The sequence below is a fragment of the Apium graveolens genome, chromosome 10 (assembly GCF_009905375.1).
Source record: "Apium graveolens cultivar Ventura chromosome 10, ASM990537v1, whole genome shotgun sequence".
NCBI classification, from domain to species: Eukaryota; Viridiplantae; Streptophyta; class Magnoliopsida; order Apiales; family Apiaceae; genus Apium; species Apium graveolens.
This window is the reverse complement of record NC_133656.1, coordinates 169,957,977-169,985,387: the sequence shown is the minus strand read 5'-3', so window position 1 is coordinate 169,985,387 and position 27,411 is coordinate 169,957,977. Positions and strand designations below refer to the sequence as shown.

The window sequence follows — 27,411 nt, the reverse complement described above, 5'->3', positions numbered from 1 at the left end:
AGCTCACCCTATAAGTTTTTTCAAAATTAGTTTTTTGAGATAAAAAAAACTATTGTAAAATGCTAACTACCAAATATTAATATTAGAGATTTTCTTTTTACTAATTAATTGCATTGCACACGCACATATCAAAAGTCAAACTTTTGACCTCTCGTAAGGGGATAAGAGTTCAATCATTATACCAACCTTTTGTTGACTAATATTAGAGATTTTCTTTTGGTCAGAGCTCTATTTTGATTGAAAAAGTTATTTTTGTGCTAAAAAGCTAATTTCAAATACGGCTTTTACGTAAAATTTGCACTAACACTAGATTTGGTCAAAAAAAAGTTGGAACTTAAATCACGAATCATTTATGTCGTGTTTGGTTGGTGTGAATGAAATAAAATGGAATGGAATGAGATTTTAAGTGAAAAATGATTAAATTTTCTAAAATTTTTATTATTTCACCCATTCCATTCATAACCATCTACATTATAATTAAACACCCCCAATTTGAGATGGAACGCTTCATTCCTTAGGACCTGGCAAAATGAGTCTGGATCCGAAGAACCGAACCGAAATTCGTGAAACCGAGATCCGATCCGAAATTCGAATCATACAATCCGATAATTATCCAAAAAACCGATTTAAACTGATCTGAAAAATATCCGAACCGAAAATTTAACCGAAAATGATCCGAAATACAAGATCCGATTATAACTTGGAACCGATTAAAACCGAATAATATATTATCCGGACCAAATATGACCCGAAATAAGCAAAATTTATACTTTAATCAATTTAATGTTTATGATGACATACTTATTTAATCATATTCTTTTGTAAAAGTACATTATATTACATTAAAAATACTAAATTAAATAAAAAAATTAAAATTGAAAAAATAAATAAGTTATGATCCGAAAATATCCAAACTGAATTTGATCCGAACAGAATTTTGTCTGATCTTAATCCGAATTTTATCCGATTTTAATCCGAATTAGACCTGAACCGAATCACATCGGATCTGATCCGAATGATCTTCAAATATATCATAATCCGAAAGTAGATCCGATCCGAAACCGAACCTGTTATCCGAATTGTCAGGTCTTATTAATCTTATTTTGTTCACAATTCTTATCATAACAATTTTGTCTATTTAATTATTATTTTCAAATCTTCCCTACAACTCCCAATTATTTCCTTTACTTACATCCATTCCATTCTATTTACCCCACCCAAACACAACCTTACTCCTCGGAAATAATTGCTCCGTGCCACCTTACTTGTTTCTTTGATTTTATTTAGCATATTTTAAGACGAGAAATGTTAAAGTTCTCAAAATCATTTTCAAAATGATTTTCAAAGAGATGCTCCTATATTTTATCTGACCGAGTAATCTTCGTCGAATGAAAGAGAACCCCTAACGATGATATTAGCCTCCCTTGTGCATAATGAGTATCAACAATAAAAAGATGCTAGTTATTATTTAAAAATAAATTTCAAATATCTTTTAAGATACTTACAATGATATCTTTGTATATTATTTTTCTATTTTTCCAAAATTAAAGTTTAATGTTAGTAATTTTTTAAGTTGGAAGAAACTTTATAAAAAGATATAAAAATAATTTTTTTATTAATTTTAAATTACGCGAAGAAGAACAGGACAAAGAAAGTAATAAAACGGTTCAAGTTACCTATTGCCTACCCAACATTACATCAGTTATACATACCTTGGCGTCTATCGTCAACTCCATATATTCTATTTCTTTACAACAAACAATTATTTTTCGCTACACTCTGAAGCTATGAGTACCTCTACAGTTGCTAGTCACGACGCTTATACAGCCTTTAGTCTAAGAAAACCCATGAAATATTGCTGGAGATCTGCCATTTTCATCATCTGTAAGTTCTCATAAATTAGAATTACCCACCAAACACTCTTGTTTATTTTTCACAAGTAATTGTATTATCCGTTTACATTTCAATTTCTCTCCTTCAAAATTTCCGTACATTCGGTTTGTTCCAGAATGATGCCCATTTGATATTTTGGTACGTTCGATTGAGAATTGTGTGCACTGCTCATTAGGATGTTTTTATTATTACAGTATTTTTATTACTATATTTACAGCCACGTTTCCAGTCTATTCAATTATTTTCTTAAAAAAACAGCTGTCCATACTTTTTACTATATAACTGTATGTGGTACCGCAATAAATATTACTTTATCCAAAAGTAATTAGACGGAAATACCTTGAAAATAGGAAAAAAAAAATCCTGAAAGGAATAATTCCTCCCATTTAATTGTACACATTTCTTTTTGAGACGTCCCTATATTCTAAAATTAGCAAATTTTAATAATATAAAGTAACTATACCCACTTTGTTCCACTTAATTCATTTTATACTAATCTATATTCTTTAATAATAAGCAAAACCATGTATAGTTTGATACTAACAATATCAAAGTATCAAATTTTGATACTCATGTAATGTCAATTGACTTCTGCTCTCTATAAACTCTGTTTTCAACTCAAATCGACTTCTATTTTTTTTTAAATTTTATTTTCTTTTAGTCAGCGTCCATCCAATAGCCTATTTATTTTTATAAAATAAAAAATATTTTTAAGCGAATTAATTAATTATATTAAAAATTTATTGAGTTATGTTAAATTAAGTAAAATAACATATATTTACTTTTAATTTAAAAAGCTAGTAACTATTAAGTAAACTATTAACACGAATTAACTTATATTCTTTGTAAATTTTATTTTCTATTAATTATTGTCAAATCCTAGCATCTGTTTACTTTTAAATTGGATAATTTTATTTTAAAAATAACTAAGTAATAGTAAATAATTAGTTAGTTGCATAACTAAAACTATACAGTGAAATTTTAGAATTAAACTTAATTCCGATTTTTTAACAACATTTATTTATTATATTTAGAATGATATTTTACACGGATTATGAAATTAAATTTTATGTAAATAATAATTTAGGACGGAGGGAGTATATGTTTATATAAAGCAAGTGTTTTTAACATATTTAAAAATACGAAATATTAGAATGTATGTGAGGGTGCTCCTGCAGATTTAGTTATTATCACATTCGTTTTTATTGGGAAACCGAGCCGAATCTGCCCATCTCTCCCCTTCCATTTAGTATTTAGATAACTAAACACTAACGGTTACTTTTTTTTTTTTGCCATAATACACTAACCGTTAACACTAACGGTTACTTAAGAATACAAAGAACTGATCACTTGTTGGTTGCTCAGTGTTAGTCTTCACTGTTTTTGTTTCTGAATTTATTCGAAACCCCATGCAGTTGTTGAAATGGCGCAGCGATTCGCGTACTATGGAGTTTCGGGAAATCTCATCACTTACCTTACCAATGTGCTAGGCATGCCCATATCTACTGCTGCTAAGAGTGTTAATGTTTGGCATGGAGTTTCTGCATTATTTCCGCTGTTGGGTGCTTTCATTGCTGATTCCTACCTTGGCCGTTTCAGAACTATACTTTTCTCCTCCATTATATATCTTATGGTATGGTACTGTTTGCATTTGATTAAGTATTACTCCTCTTAGGAAACTTAATCCAAGAATCATTTGACCACTAAATTCTAGCTTTAGGAGTAATCTTTGGATTAAAATGTTTAAATGATCCCGGAACAGAAAGTAATTATGTAGCTCGATTAGTAGCAAGTTCCAGTCCAGTTTGTACGAGGGGGGAAGGGGGCGCATCAACTTTAAGCTACATTGTAATGAGTCTAATGACTCTACTAAATATAATTATTATGTAACTTTCAGGGACTTGTTTTACTAACAATCTCAGTATCAGCAATCTCACTAGTCCATCGCACACCGGTATTCTTTTTAGCACTCTACATACTAAGTGTGGGAGAAGGCGGGCACAAACCATGTGTTCAAACATTTGCTGCTGATCAATTCGACGAAAATGTTTCCCAGGAGAAGTTGGCAAAGAGTTCATTCTTTAATTGGTGGTATTTGGGAATTGTGATTGGATCCACTTCAGCAATTTTAGTTGTAATCTATGCACAAGAACATATTGGATGGGCCATCGGGTTTGGAATGCCAATGATAGCCGTTGCAGGTGCACTTTTGGTATTTTTAATTGGACAGAAAAAGTATCGACGAGCTGTGCCTGTGGGCAGCCCATTCACTCGAATGGTGGAAGTTATGGTTGCTGCTGTTAGAAAGCGTAATGTTTCTGAAACGTGTGATGCTCAACGCGTGTACTACCAGGATGACAATAATAGTGCTCCAGCATTGGCTCGTACTAATCAATTCAAGTAAGTTTAAATTATAAAGTATTTATTTTCTTTCCTCTTTACTTTAGAGAAATATCCTTCATGAAGTGATAATGATTTTGAATTCCAGAGATCTGATTTGGCTTTTTTCTCAATATCCATGAATCAAAGAAAAGATACATAGTTCAATACATTACCCCGTGGTTAGGTTTTAACTGAAATAGCAGAATGTGTTCCAACTGATTGCCATTGCTTCCACTTTGTATTTCTCATAGCTTCCCACATTTTGTTTGCCCCTACTAATGTGAAAGGCTAGATCAGTCCCTAGAATCAGCAGAATCTGAAGAAGTGTCTCAATCCGCAGTGTTATCCTTATTTTACAGAAGACCTTAGTAATACACCAACAGTATACATCTTAACGATAATAGATAATACCGTATGAAGTAATAGGACAGTGTGAGTGTGACAGAGCACAGTGTGAGTGTGACAGAGCACAACACTGTTCAGGACTGACAATTAATTTAAAAGAATTTTTCTGAGATTCAACAATGTCTAAGATTCAATATAGTACAATTTTGTTAAAATGTTTTATGTCTAAAGGAATTCACTTTGCAGATTCTTGGACAAGGCCGCGATAATTGATGAGACAGATGTTTTAAACCAAAAAAGAAACAAATGGAGACTATGTTCAGTCAATCAAGTTGAAGTAGTGAAGCTTGTTTTCCGGCTATTCCCTATCTGGATAAGTACCTTCATGTTCAATGTTGCTATCGCACAACTCGGCACATATTTTACCAAAACAGGCAGCACAATGGTTAGGCACTTGAATATTCCTCCAGCCACATTACAAGTCATCACTGGTCTCACGATCCTCATGGCTGTTGTGATCTATGATCGTTTACTCGTTCCTATTGCTCGAAAATTGACCAAGCATCCCTCAGGAATCACAATGCTGCAAAGATTGGGGATTGGTATTTTTCTGTCTATGATGTTAATGGTAGTGGCAGCTCTAGTAGAGGCTAAAAGGCTGGGCATAGCAAAAAAACACGGCCTAATTGATTCACCAAAATCGATAGTCCCTATGTCGATATGGTGGTTGGTTCCACAATACATGCTTTGTGGACTTACGGACGTGTTTGCAGTGGTAGGAATGCAAGAAATATTCTATGATCAGGTGGCAGAGGAGATGAGAAGTATGGGGGCAGCAATGTATATTAGCACAACAGGGGTTGGGAGCTTCATGAGCAGTGGTGTTATATCAATTGTACAGATTATTAGCTCAAAAAATGGTAATGGGGAAGGATGGCTAACCGGAAATAATCTTAACAGAGCTCATCTTGATTATTTCTATTGGGTTGTGGCTGGATTATGTGGCTTAAGTCTGTGCTTCTACGTGTGGGTTGCTAGGAGATTTGTTTACAAGAAGATTGAATGTGATAATGACGTGAACTCTGAGGCTTAAGTCAATTGCTATTTACCTAAAGACTTGTAGTGTAGTGTAGTGTAGTTACATATTCTATAAACTTGCTAGTTGTTTTCATTTGCTGAATGCATTGGAGTCTTGGTAAATGCAGAAATTACAAACTTTATGTTTATTACAATCTGTGCTGTTGGATCATTAAATTAACATATATACATGCATTCACCTATAAGATTAGTACATCATTGTCCATGACCAGCTTCTACCTATAGAAAGTTCCCGGAGCTGCAGAAATAGCATTATGAATGCAACACAAGATTTTGAAATTCTGGCGATTCTGTCGCTAATCACCAGCGGAAATATTGTGTCAAGTTGTTGACATTCTTCCATAGATGACATAATTTCGTTGGCAATTCGTCCCCTCAAGGTGTTAAACATCCTTTCGGCAAATTGATTGTTGGGGTTCTAGACATGGCAGATATGTTTAGGGGATACTTGACAAATTTTAAGAAAATACTTTTATATTTTTAAATTTTGAGGGGATATATTCATAGATTTTTAAAAATATTTATAATAAAAAAATATAAAATTTGATTTTATAAGGGACATGTGTCAGGTGACATTTACTAGATCCTTTCCGACAGTTCATACTCAAGTTTTATAATACATAACACTCACAAGTTATCCTGACAAAGAAAACAGCCACAAGTTATAAGTTAAACCGGACTGGAGTTTACTCCAAAACACGTGTAATTCTCGTGGTGACCAAATACTTTATAAAAAATATTTGGCCCCAATATCTTTATCCTTTAATGTCAGTTGGAGCTTAATGATTTTATAAAAAATTCGACACAAATTTTTTTGGCCAAGTCAGGCTCTATGATTTTAAAGTTCAAAAAGGATGTTAAATATCCGGAATTTTTTTAAAAAATATTCATAAATAACATATGATCTTATTTCATTTGTAAGATTTTATATTAATACACTTCTAACATTTCTCTAGTTCAAAATTGTGCAGCGCTTGGTTACATTAACATTGTGTGTAGTGTAGTAGTAGGTTGATTATGATAAATTCGCAGATCTTTTATTTTTAGATTGGAAGAATTTTAATTTGCATTTCCTGATTCAAAATAGTACACGCTCGAGAAAAAAACAATATAAAAAGAAAAGTATAGTACAAAATTATTTCCTAAAGATAAGTTTTATTTAACCATGTCCTATAGATAAGTTGATATATGTTGTAACTTGTAATGTTGACCATCTAGTGGACCTACAATGTAATCACAACTATCCTTTCTTATTTGAAACATATTAAAATTTATAGTTAAATTTTAAAATTTCAACAAAACTGACTGTTATTTTATTGTAACTCCCTTGTAATAAAAGAATAAATTTACGGATACAACTTACATACCTGAAGTTAGGTCCAAAATGAGTACATAAATACCAATTATATATCCGTGGTGTCAACTTTATAATAAAATCTTTCAATCTTCGCCAAGGACCCCAACAACAAACAATTATGCTCGATTCTTCTGCTCTCTTATCTATGGCTTCCCCTGCGGCTGATGCTCATGGAGATATCAACACCTTTCGTTCCAGAAAATCGATGACAAATAGCTGGAGATCAGCCATTTTCATCATCTGTAAGCTCTCTGCATGCATTCAAAAGACCAAATGATCCTCGCAATAGATATCATATCTTTTTTATTTCTCGTTTAAGTATTGACTCACCTCACAACCCATTAGCATTTTGCATATTCCAATGTTATTACAGAACTTGGGTGTTTTTTTTTTTACTAAATGAAATTGGGTGTTTTTACACGTAGCTGTAGTAAATTTCGAGATAATCTTTTAATTTTATTTTATTAAGATGTTTGATATTCTAAAAATCGGTCGATTAATCGTTTAATCGGAATTCGGAGGGATCCTATCTCGATTAATCAAAAATCGGGTTAAAGTACATTTTATTCAAAAATTGGTTGATTTGGGTCAAAAATCAGCCAATTAAAGAGTGAAACATTTAAAAAAATTAAGAAAAAATAAAATTTAAAATAATAGTTAATATTTAATAATAATATTGCGACTTACATTACTATTGTATGCCCCTAAATTCTTGTCATTTCTAATAATTGAATAAGTTTTATTCAATTAAATTACTCTTATTTCTTCGGGAGATTTATTCAATTGATTAATTAATTTCACAATCTCCTATATTTGATGTGATATGTAACTAATTTTAGCGGATCATGAAATTATATCTAAATTTATTATATATTTTGTCAAAAAATAAATTTATTTTAAAGTGATATATTTCAAAATAAAATTGCATACAAAGCTCTACAATATAATTAGAATTTAAGTTCTGATGTGTAAAATCTGTAATGTTTAGGATAGACAAGTAGTTGCCCAATAGTTTTCACCGAAAACTTTTCAGTCAAGTCTATTTTTATGAAAAATATCCGAATGTACTTCATTTGGAAAAAGTAACAAAGATATTACGTTTTTTAATAATTGTTTTTTATCTTTAGATATTCTATTTATTTTTTTATAACATTTTCAGTTACATGTTTTCAAGTTGCTACAAACTATTAATTGTCTTAAAAATAATTCATTTTGCTATCTTTAGATGTCTTTTGCGTAAAGATCTTACAAATTTTCTATTTAACTGTTTTTAGATATTATTTTGCGTGAAACTAACTCTAAGAATTATAGCCTACATAGAAACCAGAAAATCAAATAGGGAATATGCTAATATTTTATTACAATGAAACATGTCATCGGTTTAGTTGTCTGTTAGTAATTTTATTCAAAATATAATTAAGTAGTACTATTATAAATAATAATTAACCAATTTTTCTAACTAAAATATGTTATTGTTTATAAATTTTCAAAGTAAAGCCCTGTTTATTGAAAAAACTCTCAAAATTAACTATACTTTAATTTATAATAATTTTATTAGAGAAAATAATAGTTTTATAGTAAGTGCAGCCCACTAATTATAATTAGCCATGTATTATTTTGGAGCAAGCAATTTTGATTTTGGGATCAATTTTGATACCTCTAGCTAGGTAAATTTTCAAAATTAATCAGTTTATCAGTTTTTGTTTCTATGATATATTGTGACTTCCATGAAGTTGTGGAAATCGCAGAGCGCTTTGCAGCGTTCGGAATTTCAGGGAATCTCATAAATTACCTTAACAATGTGCTCGGCATGCCAATTTCTAGTGCGGCTAAAAGTGTTAATATTTGGCTCGGAGTTTCTACTGCAGTAACTCCAGTGTTGGGTGCCTTTGTTGCTGATTCTTACCTTGGCCGTTTCAAAACTATTCTTTTTTCATCTGTCATTTATCTCCTGGTACACTTCTCCATCACTGCCCCTTCCCTATAATTTTCAGTTTTATATTTCAAGGAATACTCCCTGTTTGCTCAACTCCAACTAAAGCAACCGAGTAGAACCGATTTCCGAGTTTTACAACCCGTTATAACTATTATTTCGAAATAACATAACTTTCAGGGACTTGTTCTATTGACAATCTCAGTCTCAGCAATCTCATTAGTCTATCGTAAACCAGTTTTCTTTTTAGCACTTTACATGATAAGTGTGGGAGAAGGCGGGCACAAACCATGTGTTCAAACATTTGCTGCTGATCAGTTCGACGAAAGTGTACCTGAGGATAAGTTGGCCAAGAGTTCGTTCTTTAATTGGTACTACTCAGGTGTTGCAGTTGGAGCAACTGCAGGACTTGTGTTTGTAATATATGCACAGGACTATATCGGATGGGCCATTGGGTTTGGAATGCCATTGATAGCCATTGCAGGTTCACTTGTAATATTTTTAATCGGACAGAAAACGTACCGCAGAGCTGCACCCATAGGGAGCCCGTTTGTTAAATTTATGCAAGTTGTGGTTGCTGCCGTTAGAAAACGCCATGTTTCCGGTCTAGGTGAGTGCTATCAGGATGTGGATCTTACGGGTCCAGTGTTGGCTCGTACTGAACAATTTAAGTAAGTCCTGATACTATTACTATCTTTTTTTCCAAATGAAATGTTGATATTGAGAGTTTAATGTGTTAACAAAATTCACTATGCAGATTCTTAAATAAGGCCATGACAATAGACGACATAGATGCTTCAAGCCAAAAAAGAAATGAGTGGAGATTATGTTCTGTCAATCAGGTCGAAGAAGCAAAGCTTATTTTTCGGCTGTTTCCTGTATGGATAAGCTGTTTTATGTTTGGTGTTGTCATTGCTCAACAAGGCACATACTTTACCAAACAAGGCAGCTCAATGGTTAGGCACCTGAAGATACCTCCTGCCACATTACAAGTCGTTTCTGGCTTCACCATCCTCACTGGTGCAGCAATCTATGATTGTTTTTTCGTTCCAATGGCTCGAAAATTGACCAAGCATCCCTCGGGAATTACAATGCTGCAAAGAATGGGAATCGGGATTCTCATTTCTATGATCACAATGGTAGTGGCAGCTCTAGTAGAGGGTAAAAGGATCGACATTGCCAGAAAACATGGCTTAATCGATACACCAAAGTCGGTAGTCCCTATGGCAATTTGGTGGTTGATTCCACAGTACATGCTTTGTGGACTAACAGACGTGTTTGCAGTTATTGGGATGCAAGAATTCTTCTATAATCAGGTGCCAGAGGAGATGAGAAGTATGGGGGCAGCAATGTATCTTAGCACAACGGGGGTTGGTAGTTTTTTAAGTAGTGGGTTTATATCACTTGTGCAGATTATTAGCTCAAAAAATGGTGAAGTGGAAGGTTGGCTATCAGGTAATAATCTAAACAGAGCTCATCTTGATTATTTCTATTGGATTTTGGCTGGATTGAGTTGCTTGAATTTGTGCTTTTACGTTTGGGTTGCAAAAGGATTCGTCTACAAGAAGATTGAAAGTGACAATGACAAGGCTACTGAGGCCTAATTTATATGCTTAAAAAAATAAAAGTTGATTCAGCAACTAGTGTATAAACCTGTTGGTGGTTTTCTTTCTATAACATGTACCCAGGGAAATTCATCACTTTGCAATGTTGGTATATGCTGAAATTCTGAACTTTTTATTTATGTAATAGCTACTGTAATATCATTAGATCAACATGATACTGGTCCAGAGCAACAAGGTTGGTATAACAGGGTCCATAGACAGCTCCCAACTAATGTGATTTCTGACCCGCATTAGCTGCTTCATGGATCCAACACAAGTTGCATTATCCCGTTGAATGAATTTGATTACAAGCTCCATAGGTACACCACAGAAATCACACGAAAACACTAAATGCCGAAGCAATCTGCAAACAGAAGTTCATAAAATGACAATGAAGTACCTTCAGAAGCTTAATTCTTCAATCAAACAATTACAACTGAAAAGCTAACACACACCAGTAAGTACAGCATACAATGCAGGGGAAAAGAACCAATAGGTACTAAAATTTATCAGCAGTTTTCATAATTTGAGAAACTCGGCATGATTTTTTATATCGTAAATTGTCAGAATAAACCATCCTTTGAACTGTAATAGGAGACCTGGAATGTGACAAAGTAACAAAAGAAACAAAGGAGATCAAACCATAGTATTCGAAGTCTGTCAGTTGAAGGAGTCACATTTTTCACTGCTCTTTCTTTAGTTAAGTTTTCACTAGTAGTACTCCAGATCACAATACAATCTATAAAAGCAAGATCAAGAATTTAACTACAAGCTAAAATGTCAGGATGAACTCAACTTCCTCTGAGATTGTTTCATGCAGCAGCAAGACCAGGATCTTTTTATGTATATAATCAGCCAAGACGAAACAATATTGTAACTATTACAACAAAAAGATGTCGCCTAGATAATCATCCCCGTATTCTTTGAGATGGATCGGGAAATTCCAGTTTCAACTTAATTTTGTAAGTGGCATGAGATGCAGAACCTTCTAGTTTTGTCTGCTGAAAAATTGCGACACCACGTGCAAAAGCGAAAGAGCCTGTGCCACCTACAACAACGAGTTCATCTCTGTCCTTGTGGCCAAAATTCTTAGCTTGGACACTGAGGCTCCCTGAATATTCATGTGTGTCGAATGTGAAGTAAATAACATTGAACGCAGACTGTGCAAATTGTTCAACAGGGATTATGAAGCCTTGTGCTTTTCCAACTACCAGTGAAGTATTTTCTGGGCCGTCGGTGAGTATGCGATGAAAGATTAATGCTGCAGCATCTGGTGGGGGCACACTCTGGAGATTGGAATTTGAAAGTTGAGGTTGTTGAAGGTACAAGGAGAAAGCCATCAATGGGCTTGTAGAATTCTTTGCTGGCTTTCTGTGAACTACTGGAGAGAATATTGCGAGTAATATAACTACAAGTGTAGCGAGAAGAACACCGGTGCAGAAAATGATCTTTGGAAGCATACTTCTAGTCCCGAGTGCTTCTGCAGACATTTTCTGGAATAAGTACCTTGTAACTGGCCTAGTGTTTAAGTTGATGTTTTGGCCACCAGATACACCTCTCTACCTACTACTGCACCTAAACCATTATATGTTTCAGGACATAACAATCATAACTGATTTTCAGTGTAATTTAGTCATACTGGTGCATCGTTCGACTAAAACCAGTGGTTTATAGTCAGTAACTCTGTGAAAATATAAATTTTAGGTAAAGGCGGTATGTATATATATATATATAAACACAACGTAACCCGGGGCGGAGCTGGAAATTAATTTTGCGGGGGACACCGATTAAATTTTGTGAATACACCCTTACCTGAATTGTTTGGGGAACTTTACTATAATTTCAAAAAATTTAATGCTGAAAAAATGTAAAATTTCGTTTTGGGACCTCCATTAACGTATTATATCTTTAAATGAAAAATATCAAAGAATTAAAAAAAATTGCATAATCCTAGTTTTCACCTAATCACGGCCTAACCCAATTTTTAGAACATTTCAACATCCATTACGACCCACAGTTTTGCGACATGAGAGGTACGTGACAACGCGCATTCAGTTGTGTTTTGTTTAACTTTCTTTGTCATTTCTTTGTTTCTCAAGTACGTGGATTCGGTTATGTTTCTAACTGCACATTTGTTGCAGACAAAAGAGCAGAACAAACTGTTATACTTAAATTGCAAAAAAAGAACATAAGACTCCATTCCAATGACTAGAGACACTGACCAAAGTGAAATGACACTAGTAGATGCTGTCGGTGATGGCGGCCAAGTGGAAAAAGTTGATGGAAGAAGAATAAGAGGAGCCTGGTCCAAGAAAGAAGATGCAATGTTGTGTGATCTTGTATGCAAGCTTGGCCCAAGAAACTGGAATTTGATAGCTAAGGGAATTCCTTTCAGGTCTGGGAAATCATGTCGTCTTCGATGGTGTAATCAGTTGGATCCTTGTCTTAAACGCAAACCTTTTACTGGTAATGTTGTTTTTTTTTGTTCGTTAATAATTTGTTGGATGTTGAATTTTGGTTATGTTACGAAATGTTGTTTATCTAGTTGAGGTTTTTTCTTGCCAAGTTTTTTACGTTTTAGTTGGTTTGGAAGAAGAACATTTTCTGATCACTACATGGAAGGGACAAAAATGCTATTCTTTCAACTCCGAGTAGAGGTGAATCGTTTTGTATCTATAAGTGTAATTGAATTTGTGATGTTAATTTGGCAACCGTCTCCCTACTCCCTACTCCCTGCTACGTGTAATTGCCTTAATTTCTTTCCCGTGCATCTCCCTCAAGAACATGGGCTTTTTAAGTATGCATATTTACTTGGGTGGATGATGAAGCTTTGGTCTGGGAAGCAATATCCTGGTGAATGGCAATCCGCAGAGGGTCTTCTGGACTAATTAGCACAGAAGCTGCTGCTGTGTTTCTTTTATCTAATTTTCAATTTGTAGCCTTCTCTCCTTGTAGATCTCAGGACGGTTCTATATTCTCCTCTATCGGTTGAATCGATTACAGATGGAAAAGAAATAACGTAAAGAGACAAATAACAAAACAAAAATTTGATATAGCCGTGTCTTTAAAGTCACAGATGCCATTTCTGTACATAAGTATTTCCTTAAGCTTATATGATACAAATTAATTGTTGGATGATACGTTAACAGATGAAGAAGATCAAATCATTATTGGTGCCCATGCAGTCCACCAAAACAAGTGGGCGTTAATTGCAAAATTGCTTCCTGGTAGAACTGATAATGCAATCAAGAACCACTGGAATTCTACACTTAAGCGTAAAGACTTGGGGCTCAGTAGGCTTGTATCACCTCCTCACAACCAGCTTGGTTGCAGCCTTGAAATGAGAATTGCCTCTTATAAAGAAGCCTTAAAAGATGTGGAGCTCATATCAGTAAATCCCCAGGAGTTTATCTATGCATGCGTTGAAGAAAGTAGACCTGCAGAATTAGAAGACAGATCTCAAAAAGAAGAAAATCATTGTATTGCTAATAATAAGAAGCCTGTCCTTTCCAATACAGTAGCTCATATTGGGGCATTTCACAGTTATTACCCTCAAAATTGCTTGGGTTCTGTAAATTCAAGAATAGTCCCAATGCAGGGGCCTTTGCTCCAGGCATGCAAACCCGCAAATATGGTCTGTGGAACACTTAATGAAAATTGTAGGGTTCCCGTCATTCCCTCCAAATGTGGCTATGGTTGCTGTGCAGCTCCTACCAGAGATTATCCACAAAGCTTGTTGCTTGGCCCAGAATTTGTTGATTTTGAGGAGCTTCCCCCCTTTACGAGTCAGGAGTTTGTGGCCATGGCTTCTGATTTGAACAATACTGCATGGATTAGAAGTGGCATCGACAATGTTGATGCTAAGATGTTAGACAACACCAGTTGTTGTAGGGTGTCTGAAGATGCTGCTGTTCAAGAGGATTTGTATGGAGAAAGCATGAGAAGTAATTTTGCTTGTTTTGGTGAGGGCCAATCGGGTGTCATGAACATGAGAACAGAGATGGTACCAATCCAGGTGCATCCAGTCCTAATGACTGCTGACTTGAGAGATTAGGCTGATAAAGCAGTAAAACATCTTTGATTATGATGAGAAGAAGTATAGACATTAGTGATAGGTGTGGGTTTGGCTTGCCAATTCCTACAGGCTTGATTAGAGTTGGCAGATCCATCTCTGTTATGAGAATTTTTTTGACACATACTTAAAGAATCAACTCGAACTACATTGAGATATGTAACGGTTGTTACATGTTATGACATCTTGGATCACCAAGGAGTCTGAAGTCTTTTTCCTACCGAAATTACGAGGCAATTACAGTTTTGCGTATTTGTCCACTAATCTAACATATCAGGAGCAAAGGAAGAATGCGACCCAACAATAGAGACTGAAACCAGCTTAATGCTTTGTTCCTGGCTCCGTGAATTTCGTTAATTTTAAGTTGTAAACTAGGAATTCAAGATGTCCAGTCGGACTGAGACTTGATAATGAAGTCTCGTACAGGTTAAATTATTGTATGGCCTCAGCTACTTTAAAGCTGTGTGATATGAAAGCAGATGTTTGTCTATCTTGTGAGATGTCTCTCAAATCGTCATCCGGTGCCGGTTTATGGGTTTTCATTGGTCCGAACACGCCTGAACGAGTTACACATATGTCAGACTATGTTAATTCTTGGGAGATAAAAGGTCGTACTCAATGCACAACAAACAGCCGACCTTGAATTAAAATTTGTTTGATCGCTTAATACTAGGCAAGTGCTTCTAATTGATTACCATTATAGTCAGCTGATCGGCTAAGAGATAAGCATTGCAGTCGTAATGCGGTGGAAATTGATGTGCAAGTGGGCCATCCAGCCATGAGGTGTGAATGAGGGTGGTGGATATGTGGTGTAAATGCACACAAAGTTGCTGGAGGCTTGAACAATTTTTAGACGATTGATTTCTTTTTCTCTCATTCTCTGAAGTCTCACATTTTATAACATAGACTTGTACGTTAGCACTGGACAGGTTATTTTGGATACGACTGGATACAAAATGACACCAACATTTTGTATTTGTGTTTATAATACATAACACTAAATATATTTATTATTTCTTGTGAAGTTTTCACCAATTTTTTTTATATTTTATTCATTTTATTTTTTTATATTAATACAAATTTTACAACAAAATACGACACGAAACGAAGGTACACAAATTCAAAAGTAGTTTAGCACCGCTTTTTACTATGTCTTGTGAGATCTTTAAGAACAAGTTCAATTTTATTATTAAAATACTACATTTTCTAGAATTTTTTTATACATCATGCAATTATAATGTTTGTAGAGCAACTTCAACAATATCCTTATATAGGCTGCTGAGTTATATTTTGAAGAAATTGAGATAAAATTATTCTCCAACAAACTCCATGTCCCCCTCTATAACATTAGGAGTTTTGAATGCTTCATCACTTTTAGGAGTAAATATCCCTTAACTATTATTATATTATATTTTTCTTACCCTTTATTTTATATTTAATGAATGAATAAGTGTACGTTTAAAACGAAACGATTAAACTTAATATGTAGAATACCGTTAGTATGTTTACAAATAAAAAGCTACAAATTAATATATATGTTGAAGACAGAGTTGACCAAAATCTTGAATTTTATTTAAATAAATTATATGTATTGCTCTATATTATTACTGATTTTACTACTAATTTACAATTAACTTACTCAATTTAAAAAGATAAAAAATGCATAACTGAAGTTAGAATGACTTGCACTCATAATATACAGTAATGTAAAATTTACATTATTGTTAATATTAAAGTTGATTTTAATGAACATTATTGTTAATATTAAAGTTGATTTTAATGAAAAATATTAGTTTTTGAAATTCAATGTATGTGTGTATAGGAAAATGTTAGTTTTTTATTTACACTATTGTTAACAAAGTAAGATTAAGTTATATGTATGTGTGTATGTGTTAGCATGTAAATTATTGTATTTTACATCTTTTAGTAAATTATGATGGTTTCAATTATTTATATACTAAATATCTGATTTATGTACATGTATAATCATTATTAACATCTAGTGAGATAATTGATCACTTAAATAATATGCATTTATAATTATTTAAAAATTAAAATTATGTAATAAATAAATTGCTATAATTTATATGGTATTCACATTATCACTGACAAACAACGCATATCTATTTTTTACGCATATCTATTTTTTACGCAACCGGGTATCAATCATGGTTGTAACATAAAAATGAATTATATATTTTTTAGATTTATTATTGATATTCATGATTTTTTCAAGAATTCGAAAGAAAAATTGTATTTATATCGTTCTTTAAATCATTTTTAAGTTTATTTCATTATGACTCTAATATTTATTCATATAATAATTTGATAACATTTTATACCATTCTTCTAAAATTAAAAAATTTCAATTCGATAAAGTTTTATAAATATCAGTTGAACTGGTTAATTCCTTCAAATTATTGAACAATATATGTTTTATTCCTTAAATAATATAAAATGCATTGAATCAAATGCTAAAATATAGTATATATATAACTTTTATTTGAATAATTCAAAATATTTGTACAATATTATCTTGATCAATGAATATTGCTGATCTAAAAGAATTCTTTTTAAAAAGTTAATTTTTTTAAGTGAAAAATGAAAAATAAATTGATTTAATATATCATCGTAGTTTTAACAAATCTAGTGAGACCTCATTTAAAATTTCAATATTCTTAAAATTGGGACAAATTCCAAAAATAATAATGCGTTACCGATAAAGTTAGTAATTTTAATATAAATAATCAATTGACTTGATCCTATAAAGACCTCAAACACATTAATTTATATTAACATAAGATATTAAAAAAATTCACATAATTAGTAAGATATTCTCGCCGAGCTTGTAATTTAAATTTATTAAACGTAGAATGTGACAATGTTTTTGGGCCGGGTCATGTAGTCAAATTTCGAGTATTTTTTGAATAATGAGCCAAGTTCTAAAATGCATTGACTCATTATAATTTGAACTTATCTAAAAATGTAATATCAATATAGATTATTTATATATAAGCGATTCTATTTTCAATATTTTTTTATAAATTATATATGTACATTTTAATTACTTTTTATAATAAAAAATATGTTAAAAGTATTTGAGATATATTTTTAAACTAAAAAATGATTAATAAATAAGATAATAATTCATTTATGTACTATGCCTAATTTTATATATGGAATTCAATTCTTTAAAAGTAACAGTACAAATATTCAACTAACTATCCTTTTTTTGCGGAATTCAAATAAGTATATTTAAAGTTAAATAAAATATTTTTTTAGCACACTTACATATTATATGTATGATAAAAAACACATGTGGCAATGTGGTGTAGTGGTAAGAGGTTGTATAGTTGAATGAAATAACTTGAGTTTGATTCCCACATAGGAGAATAAAGGTATAATTTCATGATATTAAAAAGTCTCATTGAAAAGACTAAACTACCCCTTTTTTTATTTTCATATAAAAGATGTGCTTTATAGGAATCGAACTTGAGATATTTCATTCACTTATTCGCTTAAACAACCTCATACCACTGCACCATAATGTCATATGTGCTTTTTATCATACACATAATATGTAAGTGTGCTAAATGAATATTTTATTTAACTTTAAAGATAGTTACTTGAATTCCGAAAAAAAGATAGTTAATTGAATATATGTACAGTTAATTTTAAAGAATTAAAATATGGATACAAAATTAGACATAGTACATAAATGAATTATTATCTTATTTATTAATCTTTTTTTAATTTGAAAATGTATCTCATATATTTTTAACATATTTTATTATTATAAAAAATAATTAAAATACTCGAAATTTGACTACATGACCCGGCCAAAAAATATCGTCACATTCTACGTTCAGTAAATTTAAATTACAAGTTCGAAGATAATATCTTACCAATAATGTGAATTTTTTTAATATCTTATGTTAATATAAATTAATGTATTTGAGGTGTTTATAAGATCAAGTCAATTGATTATTTATATTAAAATTACTAACTTAACCCGTAGCGTATTATTATTTTTGGGACTTGTCACGATTTTAAAAATATTCGAAATTTGATATGAGATCTCACGAGATTTTTTTAAAACTACAATTATATATTAAATCGATTTATTTTTTATTTTTTACTTAAAAAAACTAGCTTTTTAAAAAGAATTCTTCTATATAAATAATATTCATTGATCAAGATAATATTGTACAATTATTTTGAATTATTTTTATATTTTGAATTATTCAAATAAAAGTTATATCTATACTATATTGTAACATTTGATTTTTTTTCTCTCCTTAATCACAAGGTTTTTTTCTCTCCTTAAAAAAAAGAGTCGCGATTTATATTTTTTCTCTCCTTAATGTGAGAGGTTTTTTGAGTTTCTCTCCTATCTTTCAGATTTGTGAGAGGTGGCTGTAATGGCTACTATTAACGACATTGATATGCAAATGGCTGATTTGGATATCGTTAACGAAGAGAACGAGGAGTTGGTTATCGACGATGGCGTGGAAGAGAATGTAAACAGATTTGAGTTATGCATGGTGGGAAGATTTTTGACTGAGAAGAATATCAATACCCGGGTTATGAAGTCCAAGTTAGCAGATATATGGCGTCCAACTATGGGTATTAGTATCAAAGACATAAAACCAGGTCTGTTTTTGTTTCAATTCTACCATAAAGAGGATTTGCAATGGGTCATTAAGGGCGGTCCATGGTCGTTTGACGGGGTGTTACTAGTGCTGAATACTATCAAGACAGGAGAGGATCCTGTTAAGGTGCCATTACTCGAGGTGGAATTCTGGATTCAGGTTTATGATCATCCGGTGGGATACATGTCGGAGGCAGTTGGTAATCAATTGGGCAATTTTTTTGGTTCATTTGTGCAATATGACTTGAATAACAACTTGAGTATCTTGAGAGAATTCATGAGGATCCGTATTAAGGTGGATGTTCGTAAGCCCTTGAAGCGCAACAAGAAAATTTGTAAAAAGGATAAATCTGAAGTGGTAGTGAACTGTAAGTATGAAAAGCTTGGAGATTTCTGCTTTGTGTGTGGAATGTTGTCACATACAGAGAGATTTTGTCTGAAAAAACTGAACGTTGAATCTGAGTCCGTTAGCAGGGATTGGGGAAGCTGGCTTAGAGCCCCTCCACGAAGAGCGGCAGGTGGTGGTCGGAGAAAATGGTTGAGGGAGGAAGGAGACGGAAGCTGGGGAAACAAAAGTGGGAATGATAATGTCAAGGAGAAATTTCCGGGATTTCAAATCCTAATTTTAGGCAGTCAGAGGATAATCAGCTTGTCAAACGTAACGGTGCAACAAACACAGCTGCTATCTCGGGAGTTAAGGATTTTATGGATATTAATTCAAATACTAAGGAGGAAATTGAATTTTCAAATTTACTGGATGGGCCTGAGGAGGAGGAGTTAAATGGGCTTAAAATAGAATAAAGGAAAAGGCAACGTAGTGGAGCCCATGAGTTTTCTGACACGGCTGTTTTTAATCAACACTCTCACACGGAATCTGTTCTTTCTCACAATGATTGTCCAGATACCACCCCTAATGTTTTGGCTACGCTTGCTAGGCAAGCTAGCCAGTCAAAATGAATTGCTTAGGATGGAACTGTCGAGGTCTTGGGAACCCTCGTACAGTTCGTGCTCTGAGTGATCTTATTAAAGATCATGTTAGATATATTTGATAATGTCATGGCTAATATGTTTTATGTTTAGCTTTCAGATCTTATTGAACAGGATAAATCAGTACTTATACTGGAAGTCAGGACTTAAGGATATCAGTACGTATGTTATCAGGAGATAATCATCAGAAGATAGATATCAGAACTTAAGTGCTGAAGGATAATCAGATAAGGACAGTAGCTGATTAAAGGAAAGAAGATCAAGATAAACATAAGAAGAGATATGCATGAAGAAGGAATTCCGTGAAGAATGGAATACTTGGAAGAAAAGATATCTGATTGAAATATTTTAGGAAGTAGAATTATATTCCATATCAATTAGCGATTATCTTGTAACTGTGTAGTATATAAACACAGACATAGGGTTTACACTATAAGTGTTATCATTATTAGAGAAGATTATTCATTGTAACCCTAGCAGCTCTCGTGATATTTGTTCATCACTGAGAGGTAACAGTTCCATACTGTAACAGAGTTTATTGTTTCAATAAAGTTTGTTTTTCTGTTACTTAAGTTCTTAAAGTTCGATTTGAGTGTACTATACACTGTATTCACCCCCTCTACAGTGTGTGTGTGTGTGACCTAACAATTGGTATCAGAGCCTATCTGTTAACATACATACAGTTAAAGATCCAAACACAATCATGTCGGACACAGAAACTCCAACTAAGCCTACCACAACTGAGGAACCACCAAAGACACAAATTCAGAGTCGGTATGAGACCATCAGAGTCCCCATACTGAGACCATCTGAATATCCCATATGGAAGGTAAGGATGACCATGTTCCTGGAAGCAACAGATCCAGAATACCTTGATAGAATCAAGGAAGGCCCTCACAAACCAACCAAGCTCGCTGTTGCAGTTGCAGGTGAAGCAGCAAAGACCGTACCAAAGGAGAAGAGTGATTATACTGCTGAAGACATAGCATCAATTGCTAAGGATGCTAAGGTACGACACTTACTGCATAGTGCCATTGATAATGTAATGTCAAACAGGGTAATCAACTGCAAGACTGCTAAGGAGATATGGGATGCTCTGGAAACAAGGTGTCAGGGAACTGACACAATTAAGAAGAACAGGAAGACAATACTCACTCAAGAGTATGAACACTTTGACTCAAAGGCTAATGAGTCATTGAATGATTTATATGATAGATTTGTCAAACTTTTGAATGATTTGTCATTGGTTGATAAAGAGTATGATCTTGAAGATTCAAACCTTAAGTTCCTGTTAGCTCTTCCTGAATGCTGGGATTTGAAGGCAACGACAATAAGAGACAACTACAATCTTGATGAAACAACTCTTGACGAAATCTATGGAATGCTCAAGACTCATGAGCTGGAGATGGAACAAAGAAGCAAGAGGAAAAGAGGAAAGTCAAGGACAGTTGCTCTTAAGGCTGAAGAAGAATTCCCCAAAGCAGCTTCCTCAAAGAAAGACAAGGGTAAAGCTCTTTTCATAAAGTCTGATACTGAGTCATCAAGTTCTGAGAGTGATGATGACTCGGATTCTGAAAGCTTGCCTGAGACTGATGCTGATGAGGAGATGATGAAGCTGTGTGCTCTTATGGTGAAAGGAATCACAAAGATTGCATACAGGAAGTTCAGGAAGGGAAGGAAGTTTTCCAGGAAAGGCATAAGTTCTGATAAGAAGAATTTCAGAAGATCTGAAGGCAGAGGAGGAAAGTCTGACAGAGGAGATTACACCAATGTTAAATGTTATAACTGTGGTGAGAAAGGCCACATATCTCCTGACTGCAAGAAGGTAAAGGGTGACAAAGGCAAGGCTCTTATCACAAAGCAGAAAAGCTGGACAGACACCTCAGACTCTGAAAGTGAGGAGAACTATGCATTGATGGCAAATGCTGATAAAGAAAGTGCTGAGAGCAGTTCTGAAGCTGCTGAAACAAAGGTACCTCAGACTACTTATGCTTTTCATACTGATGATATTAATGAGTTGAGAAGATATCTTAAAACCATGTTTGTTAGCTATAGAGATCAAACTTTAACATGTGAAAGATTAACTTCTGAAAATCTTGCATTTAAGAAAAGGAATGATTTCTTAGAAAAAGAGTTAGTCATGTTCCATCAAACTCAGAAGGATAGAGATGATGCTTTTTATGTTAGGAATGAAGTGCTAAAATTAAATGAATCTCTAAAAACTGAGTTAGAAAAGGAAAGAGAGATTATCAGGACTTGGACTAACTCTGGCAAAACAACTCAAAATTTGCTAAGTAGTGGAAACTGGAAAGAGGGCTTAGGTTATGGAGAAGATAAGAAAGATAAAGGAACTGAAGAAATTAAGTCTGTTGATAAGCAAAAGCCAAAGTTTAAACCTGTTAAGTTTGTAACTGTAAAGTCTGAAAATGAGAAATCAGAAGTTAAAGAGGAATTAACTTCTGACAAAGTAAAACAGGAAAAGACAGCTGAAGTGAACATAGGCTTAATGACAAAGAAGCAGCTTAAGCATAAGCTGAAAGATGTCAAGAATGCAAATAAGGTAAAATCACCTAGGAAAAATAGGAATGGAAAGGAAGGTGTGAATAAAAGCAATGATTATAAACCTGTTCCTGATGCTCCTAGGAAAACATGTCATAACTGTGGAAGTTCTAACCATCTGGCTTCTTTTTGCAGGAAGAATAAGAATATTAACTCCTTACCTTCAAAATCAGGAGTTAAGAGTCAGTCTGTTAGATACAAACCACAAAATCCTTGTTTTCATTGTGGTAGTTTATGGCATTCCATTTATACTTGTAAGGAATATCATAGTTTGTACTATGATTATTATCAAATAAAACCTTCTTTGAAGAAAGTTTACATTATTCCTTCTAGTGTAAATTCTGATTCAAAATCTGATAGTGTAAGTTCTGATAAGAAAAATGTTAACATAAACTCTGATGCTAAATCCACTGCAAATGTTAACAAACTTAATAAGGCCAAAGGATCCAAGCAAGTCTGGGTCCTTAAAACTAATAATTAGTGGTCTTTGTGATTGCAGGGCAACAGGAAAAATATTCTAGTTCTGGACAGTGGATGTTCAGGACATATGACTGGAAATAAGGCCCTGCTATCAGACTTTGTGGAGAAAGCTGGCCCAAGTGTTTCTTATGGAGATGGCAATATTAGAAAAACATTGGGATATGGCAATATCAATCTTGGAAATGTCATAATTAAACAAGTAGCTCTGGTCTCAGGACTTAAACACAACCTACTGAGTATAAGTCAAATCTATGACAGAGGTTATCATGTTGATTTCTTTGAAGAACACTGTGAAATTGTGAGTAAATCTAAAGGCAAAGTTGTTCTGAAAGGATACAGGCGTGGTAACATTTATGAAGCTAAGCTTTCAACAAGTACTGATGGTTCTGCAATATGTCTGATGAGTAGAGCATTAATTGAAGAAAGCTGGAATTGGCATAAGAAACTCTCTCATTTAAATTTCAACAATATAAATGAACTGGTCAAGAAAGATCTTGTGAGAGGATTGCCAAACACAGTATTTGCTCCTGATGGTCTTTGTGATTCATGTCAGAAAGCCAAACAAAGAAAATCTTCATTCAAGTGCAAGACTGAATCATCAATTCTTGAGCCTTATCATCTAATACATGTTGATCTATTTGGTCCAGTAAATGTCATGTTAATTGCAAAGAAGAAGTATGCGTTGGTCATAGTGGATGAGTTCACCAGATACACATGGGTGTATTTTTTGCACACAAAAAGTGAAACTGCATCTATCTTGATTGATCATGTCAAACAGCTGGATAAAATGGTCAAAGATTCTGTGAAAATTTTAAGGAGTGATAATGGCACTGAGTTCAAGAATTTGATAATGGAAGAGTTCTGCAAAAGCCATGGAATAAAGCAGGAATTTTCTGCTCCTGGAACTCTACAGCAAAATGGAGTTGTTGAACGGAAGAATAGAACTCTCATTGAAGCTGCACGTACAATGCTTGAAGAAGCAAAGCTTCCAACCTATTTCTGGGCTGAAGCTGTGCAGACTGCTTGTTTTACTCAAAATGCAACACTCATTAACAAGCATGGAAAAACACCATATGAGATGGTGAAGAAAAAGAAGCCAAATCTGAAATATTTTCATGTATTTGGATGCAAGTGTTTTGTTCTCAAGACTCATCCTGAACAGCTATCAAAGTTTGATCTAAAAGCTGATGAAGGAATCTTTATTGGATATCCACTTTCCACAAAAGCCTTCAGAGTCTATAATTTGAGAACAAAAGTGGTCATGGAATCTATCAATGTCTCTTTTGATGACAAGAAGATCACTGGTCTTGAAGATTTCATTGACCATGATCAGCTGAGATTTGAAAATGAAGACTCAAATTCTGATACTGAAAATCTCGACAGTCTAAGTCCTGATACTGTAAACTCTGATGGATTAAACTCTGATGTTATTGAAATTGTGGTGACTACGTCAAAGGAAGATGCACCTATGCAGGGGGAGCATACTCAAGATCCTACCACATCTCAAGAAACATCAGAACATGCATCTGGCTCTTCAAGTTCTGATTCGTCAAGTTCTGATAAGCCAAGTTCTGATAGTGCTGAAAATCTAAATACTGAAGAATCTAACTCAGAGAGCATAGATTCAGGGGGAGCATCAGAAAATGAAGATAGCATGGATCATGGGGGAGCATCCAGTTCTAGAGAAAACCTTCCATCTGCAAGGAAGTGGACAAAATCACATACACCTGATTTGATAATTGGAAATCCTGATGCAGGTGTCAGAACTAGAACAGGTACTTCAAATGAATGTCTTTACAATTCTTTTCTCTCTCAGACTGAGCCAAAGAAAGTGGAATAAGCTCTTCAAGATGCTGATTGGGTGCAAGCAATGCAGGAAGAGTTGAATGAATTTGAAAGAAACAAAGTCTGGACCCTAGTGCCAAGACCAAAGAATAGATCTGTTGTTGGTACAAAGTGGGTATTCAGAAACAAAAATGACAGTGATGGCATAATTACAAGGAATAAGGTAAGGCTGGTTGCAAAAGGATATTCTCAACAGGAGGGAATTGATTATGATGAAACATTTGCACCAGTTGCTAGGTTAGAAGCCATAAGGATATTTTTGGCTTATGCTGCTCACAAAAAGTTTACTGTCTTTCAAATGAATGTAAAAAGTGTTTTTCTCAATGAAGAATTGGAGGAAGAGGTATATGTTGAACAACCTCCAGGTTTTGTAGATACCAAACATCTAGATTATGTCTACAGGCTTGATAAAGCACTTTATGGACTTAAGCAAGCTCCTAGAGCATGGTATGAGACTTTAGCTCAGTTTCTTCTGGAAAGTGGATTCAACAGAGGGACAATAGACAAAATACTGTTCTACCTCAACCATGGAAAGGACTTACTTCTGGTCCAGATTTATGTTGATGATATCATTTTTGGATCTACAAATGACAAACTTTGCAAAAGTTTGCCAAACTAATGCAGTCAAGATATCAGATGAGTATGATGGGGGAACTTAGCTATTTTCTGGGCCTTCAAGTCAAGCAGAATGAGGAAGGCACTTTTATTTGTCAAACCAAGTACACCAGAAACTTGCTAAAGAAATTTGGAATGCAAGATTGTTCAAGTGCATCCACTCCAATGGCCACTGCTACAAAACTGGATAAGGATACCGGTAAATCAGTAGATATTACTGACTACAGAGGTATGATTGGCTCTCTACTCTATCTAACTGCTAGTAGACCTGATATCATGTATGCTACCTGTCTTTGTGCAAGATTTCAAGCAGATCCAAGAGAACCTCACTTAACAGCTGTAAAAAGAATCTTTAAGTATCTTAAAGGAACAGCTGCTCTGGGATTATGGTATCCTAGAGAAATCAGATTTTAAACTAATAGGTTACTCAGATGCAGATTTTGCAGGGTGCAAAATTGACAGGAAAAGCACAAGTGGAAGCTGCCAATTTCTTGGAGGCAGATTGGTTTCTTGGTACAGCAAGAAACAAAAGTCAATTTCCACATCAACTGCAGAAGCAGAGTATATTGCTGCAGGAAGCTATTGTGCACAGATTCTTTGGATGAAGAATCAGTTACTGGATTATGGGTTAACATATTTCAAAATCCCTATTTACTGTGATAATCAAAGTGCTATTGCTATGACAGGTAATCCAGTTTAACACTCTATGACAAAGCACATTAGCATCAGGTACCACTTCATCAGGGAACATGTGGATGAAGGTACAGTGGAATTGCATTTTGTTCCCACAGATCAACAATTGACAGATATCTTCACAAAACCACTTATGTGAAACCTACTTTTACAAGATTGGTAAATGAACTTGGAATGGTTTCAGGTTCTTTCTCTAAATCTGCTTAGACTTGTTCTGTGTTATCAGACTTTATGCTCAGTATTTACAGAATTAATCTCATTGTATATTCTGTGCTTAATTGATAAATGTCTTTAAGTACTGACTGTTGTCTGATATATGTTTCTAAACTCTGATAAGTGATATGTCTGTTCTAGTACCTATTCAATCCTATGAGGATAGCTGTGCTAGATACTGACCTAGTAGTCTTAATAAATAAATGATTCCATGTAAGAAGTAATTATTTCAGTGGAAATCTTATGACACTAGCAAATTCTGATAATTGAGCTTAGTTAAGTTTACTTTGTATATCTTATTACTAAGTCACAAATTAGAATAATGCTACTCATCTGTTAAGTTCTGATACTAGTAAAACTGCTGAATGTACTAAGTGCTGATAAACCTCACTTATCAAAAGAAAAAGCAAAAAGATCAAAGACTAAAATCAGGTACTCCTTTGAGATCTAGAGTAAAAATGTGGAAGGGACGACTCAAGTGCATTGCTGGTATTAAGTAGATATGCATTAGAAAAGCAAAATATTTTCTTGGTGACTTTTCACACTCTATGATTACTGGAGAAATACTCTGATAATAGCATAAATTCTGATAAACAGTCGTGACTCACTTACACTGAGAAGCCACTGTAAAATAGAATTTCAAAAGATGCATAAAATTAGCACAAAACAGTTGAGGTGGACTCA

The 27,411-nt window shown here is 33.8% G+C and overlaps 4 protein-coding genes across 4 annotated transcripts; 3 read left to right on the top strand and 1 right to left on the bottom strand.

Moving 5' to 3' along the window:
* The first annotated feature begins 1,693 nt into the window (after nucleotides 1-1,693).
* Nucleotides 1,694-5,903, top strand: LOC141689065 (protein NRT1/ PTR FAMILY 5.4-like). Its single transcript, XM_074493239.1, has 4 exons — nucleotides 1,694-1,884; nucleotides 3,309-3,526; nucleotides 3,791-4,293; nucleotides 4,867-5,903. The coding sequence occupies exons 1-4, from the start codon at nucleotides 1,788-1,790 to the stop codon at nucleotides 5,711-5,713; spliced, it is 1,665 nt and encodes a 554-aa protein (XP_074349340.1). The 5' UTR covers nucleotides 1,694-1,787; the 3' UTR covers nucleotides 5,714-5,903.
* A 1,317-nt stretch (nucleotides 5,904-7,220) lies between these two features.
* Nucleotides 7,221-10,771, top strand: LOC141691291 (protein NRT1/ PTR FAMILY 5.4-like). Its single transcript, XM_074496025.1, has 4 exons — nucleotides 7,221-7,317; nucleotides 8,809-9,029; nucleotides 9,189-9,679; nucleotides 9,766-10,771. The coding sequence occupies exons 1-4, from the start codon at nucleotides 7,221-7,223 to the stop codon at nucleotides 10,610-10,612; spliced, it is 1,656 nt and encodes a 551-aa protein (XP_074352126.1). The 3' UTR covers nucleotides 10,613-10,771.
* Nucleotides 10,772-11,180: 409 nt separating this feature from the next.
* Nucleotides 11,181-12,109, bottom strand: LOC141693948 (dirigent protein 8-like). The gene has a single exon (XM_074499137.1). It carries the CDS (start codon nucleotides 12,100-12,102, stop codon nucleotides 11,521-11,523), a length of 582 nt encoding a protein of 193 aa, XP_074355238.1. The 5' UTR covers nucleotides 12,103-12,109; the 3' UTR covers nucleotides 11,181-11,520.
* A 615-nt stretch (nucleotides 12,110-12,724) lies between these two features.
* Nucleotides 12,725-15,174, top strand: LOC141689276 (transcription factor MYB25-like). The gene is made up of 2 exons (XM_074493525.1): nucleotides 12,725-13,078; nucleotides 13,762-15,174. Exons 1-2 carry the CDS (start codon nucleotides 12,817-12,819, stop codon nucleotides 14,664-14,666), a joined length of 1,167 nt encoding a protein of 388 aa, XP_074349626.1. The 5' UTR covers nucleotides 12,725-12,816; the 3' UTR covers nucleotides 14,667-15,174.
* The last annotated feature ends 12,237 nt before the right edge of the window (nucleotides 15,175-27,411 follow it).

Excerpts from the sequence above, each read along its gene's own strand:
- LOC141689065 (XM_074493239.1), top strand. The coding sequence starts at position 1,788 with ATGAGTACCTCTACAGTTGCTAGTCACGACGCTTATACAGCCTTTAGT. Across the intron at positions 1,885-3,308 it reads ATCTGCCATTTTCATCATCT|TTGTTGAAATGGCGCAGCGA; the intron begins GTAAGTTCTCAT and ends AACCCCATGCAG. Across the intron at positions 3,527-3,790 it reads CCTCCATTATATATCTTATG|GGACTTGTTTTACTAACAAT; the intron begins GTATGGTACTGT and ends TGTAACTTTCAG.
- LOC141693948 (XM_074499137.1), bottom strand. The coding sequence starts at position 12,102 with ATGTCTGCAGAAGCACTCGGGACTAGAAGTATGCTTCCAAAGATCATT.
- LOC141691291 (XM_074496025.1), top strand. The coding sequence starts at position 7,221 with ATGGCTTCCCCTGCGGCTGATGCTCATGGAGATATCAACACCTTTCGT. Across the intron at positions 9,030-9,188 it reads CATCTGTCATTTATCTCCTG|GGACTTGTTCTATTGACAAT; the intron begins GTACACTTCTCC and ends CATAACTTTCAG. Across the intron at positions 9,680-9,765 it reads GCTCGTACTGAACAATTTAA|ATTCTTAAATAAGGCCATGA; the intron begins GTAAGTCCTGAT and ends TTCACTATGCAG.
- LOC141689276 (XM_074493525.1), top strand. The coding sequence starts at position 12,817 with ATGACTAGAGACACTGACCAAAGTGAAATGACACTAGTAGATGCTGTC. Across the intron at positions 13,079-13,761 it reads TAAACGCAAACCTTTTACTG|ATGAAGAAGATCAAATCATT; the intron begins GTAATGTTGTTT and ends ATACGTTAACAG.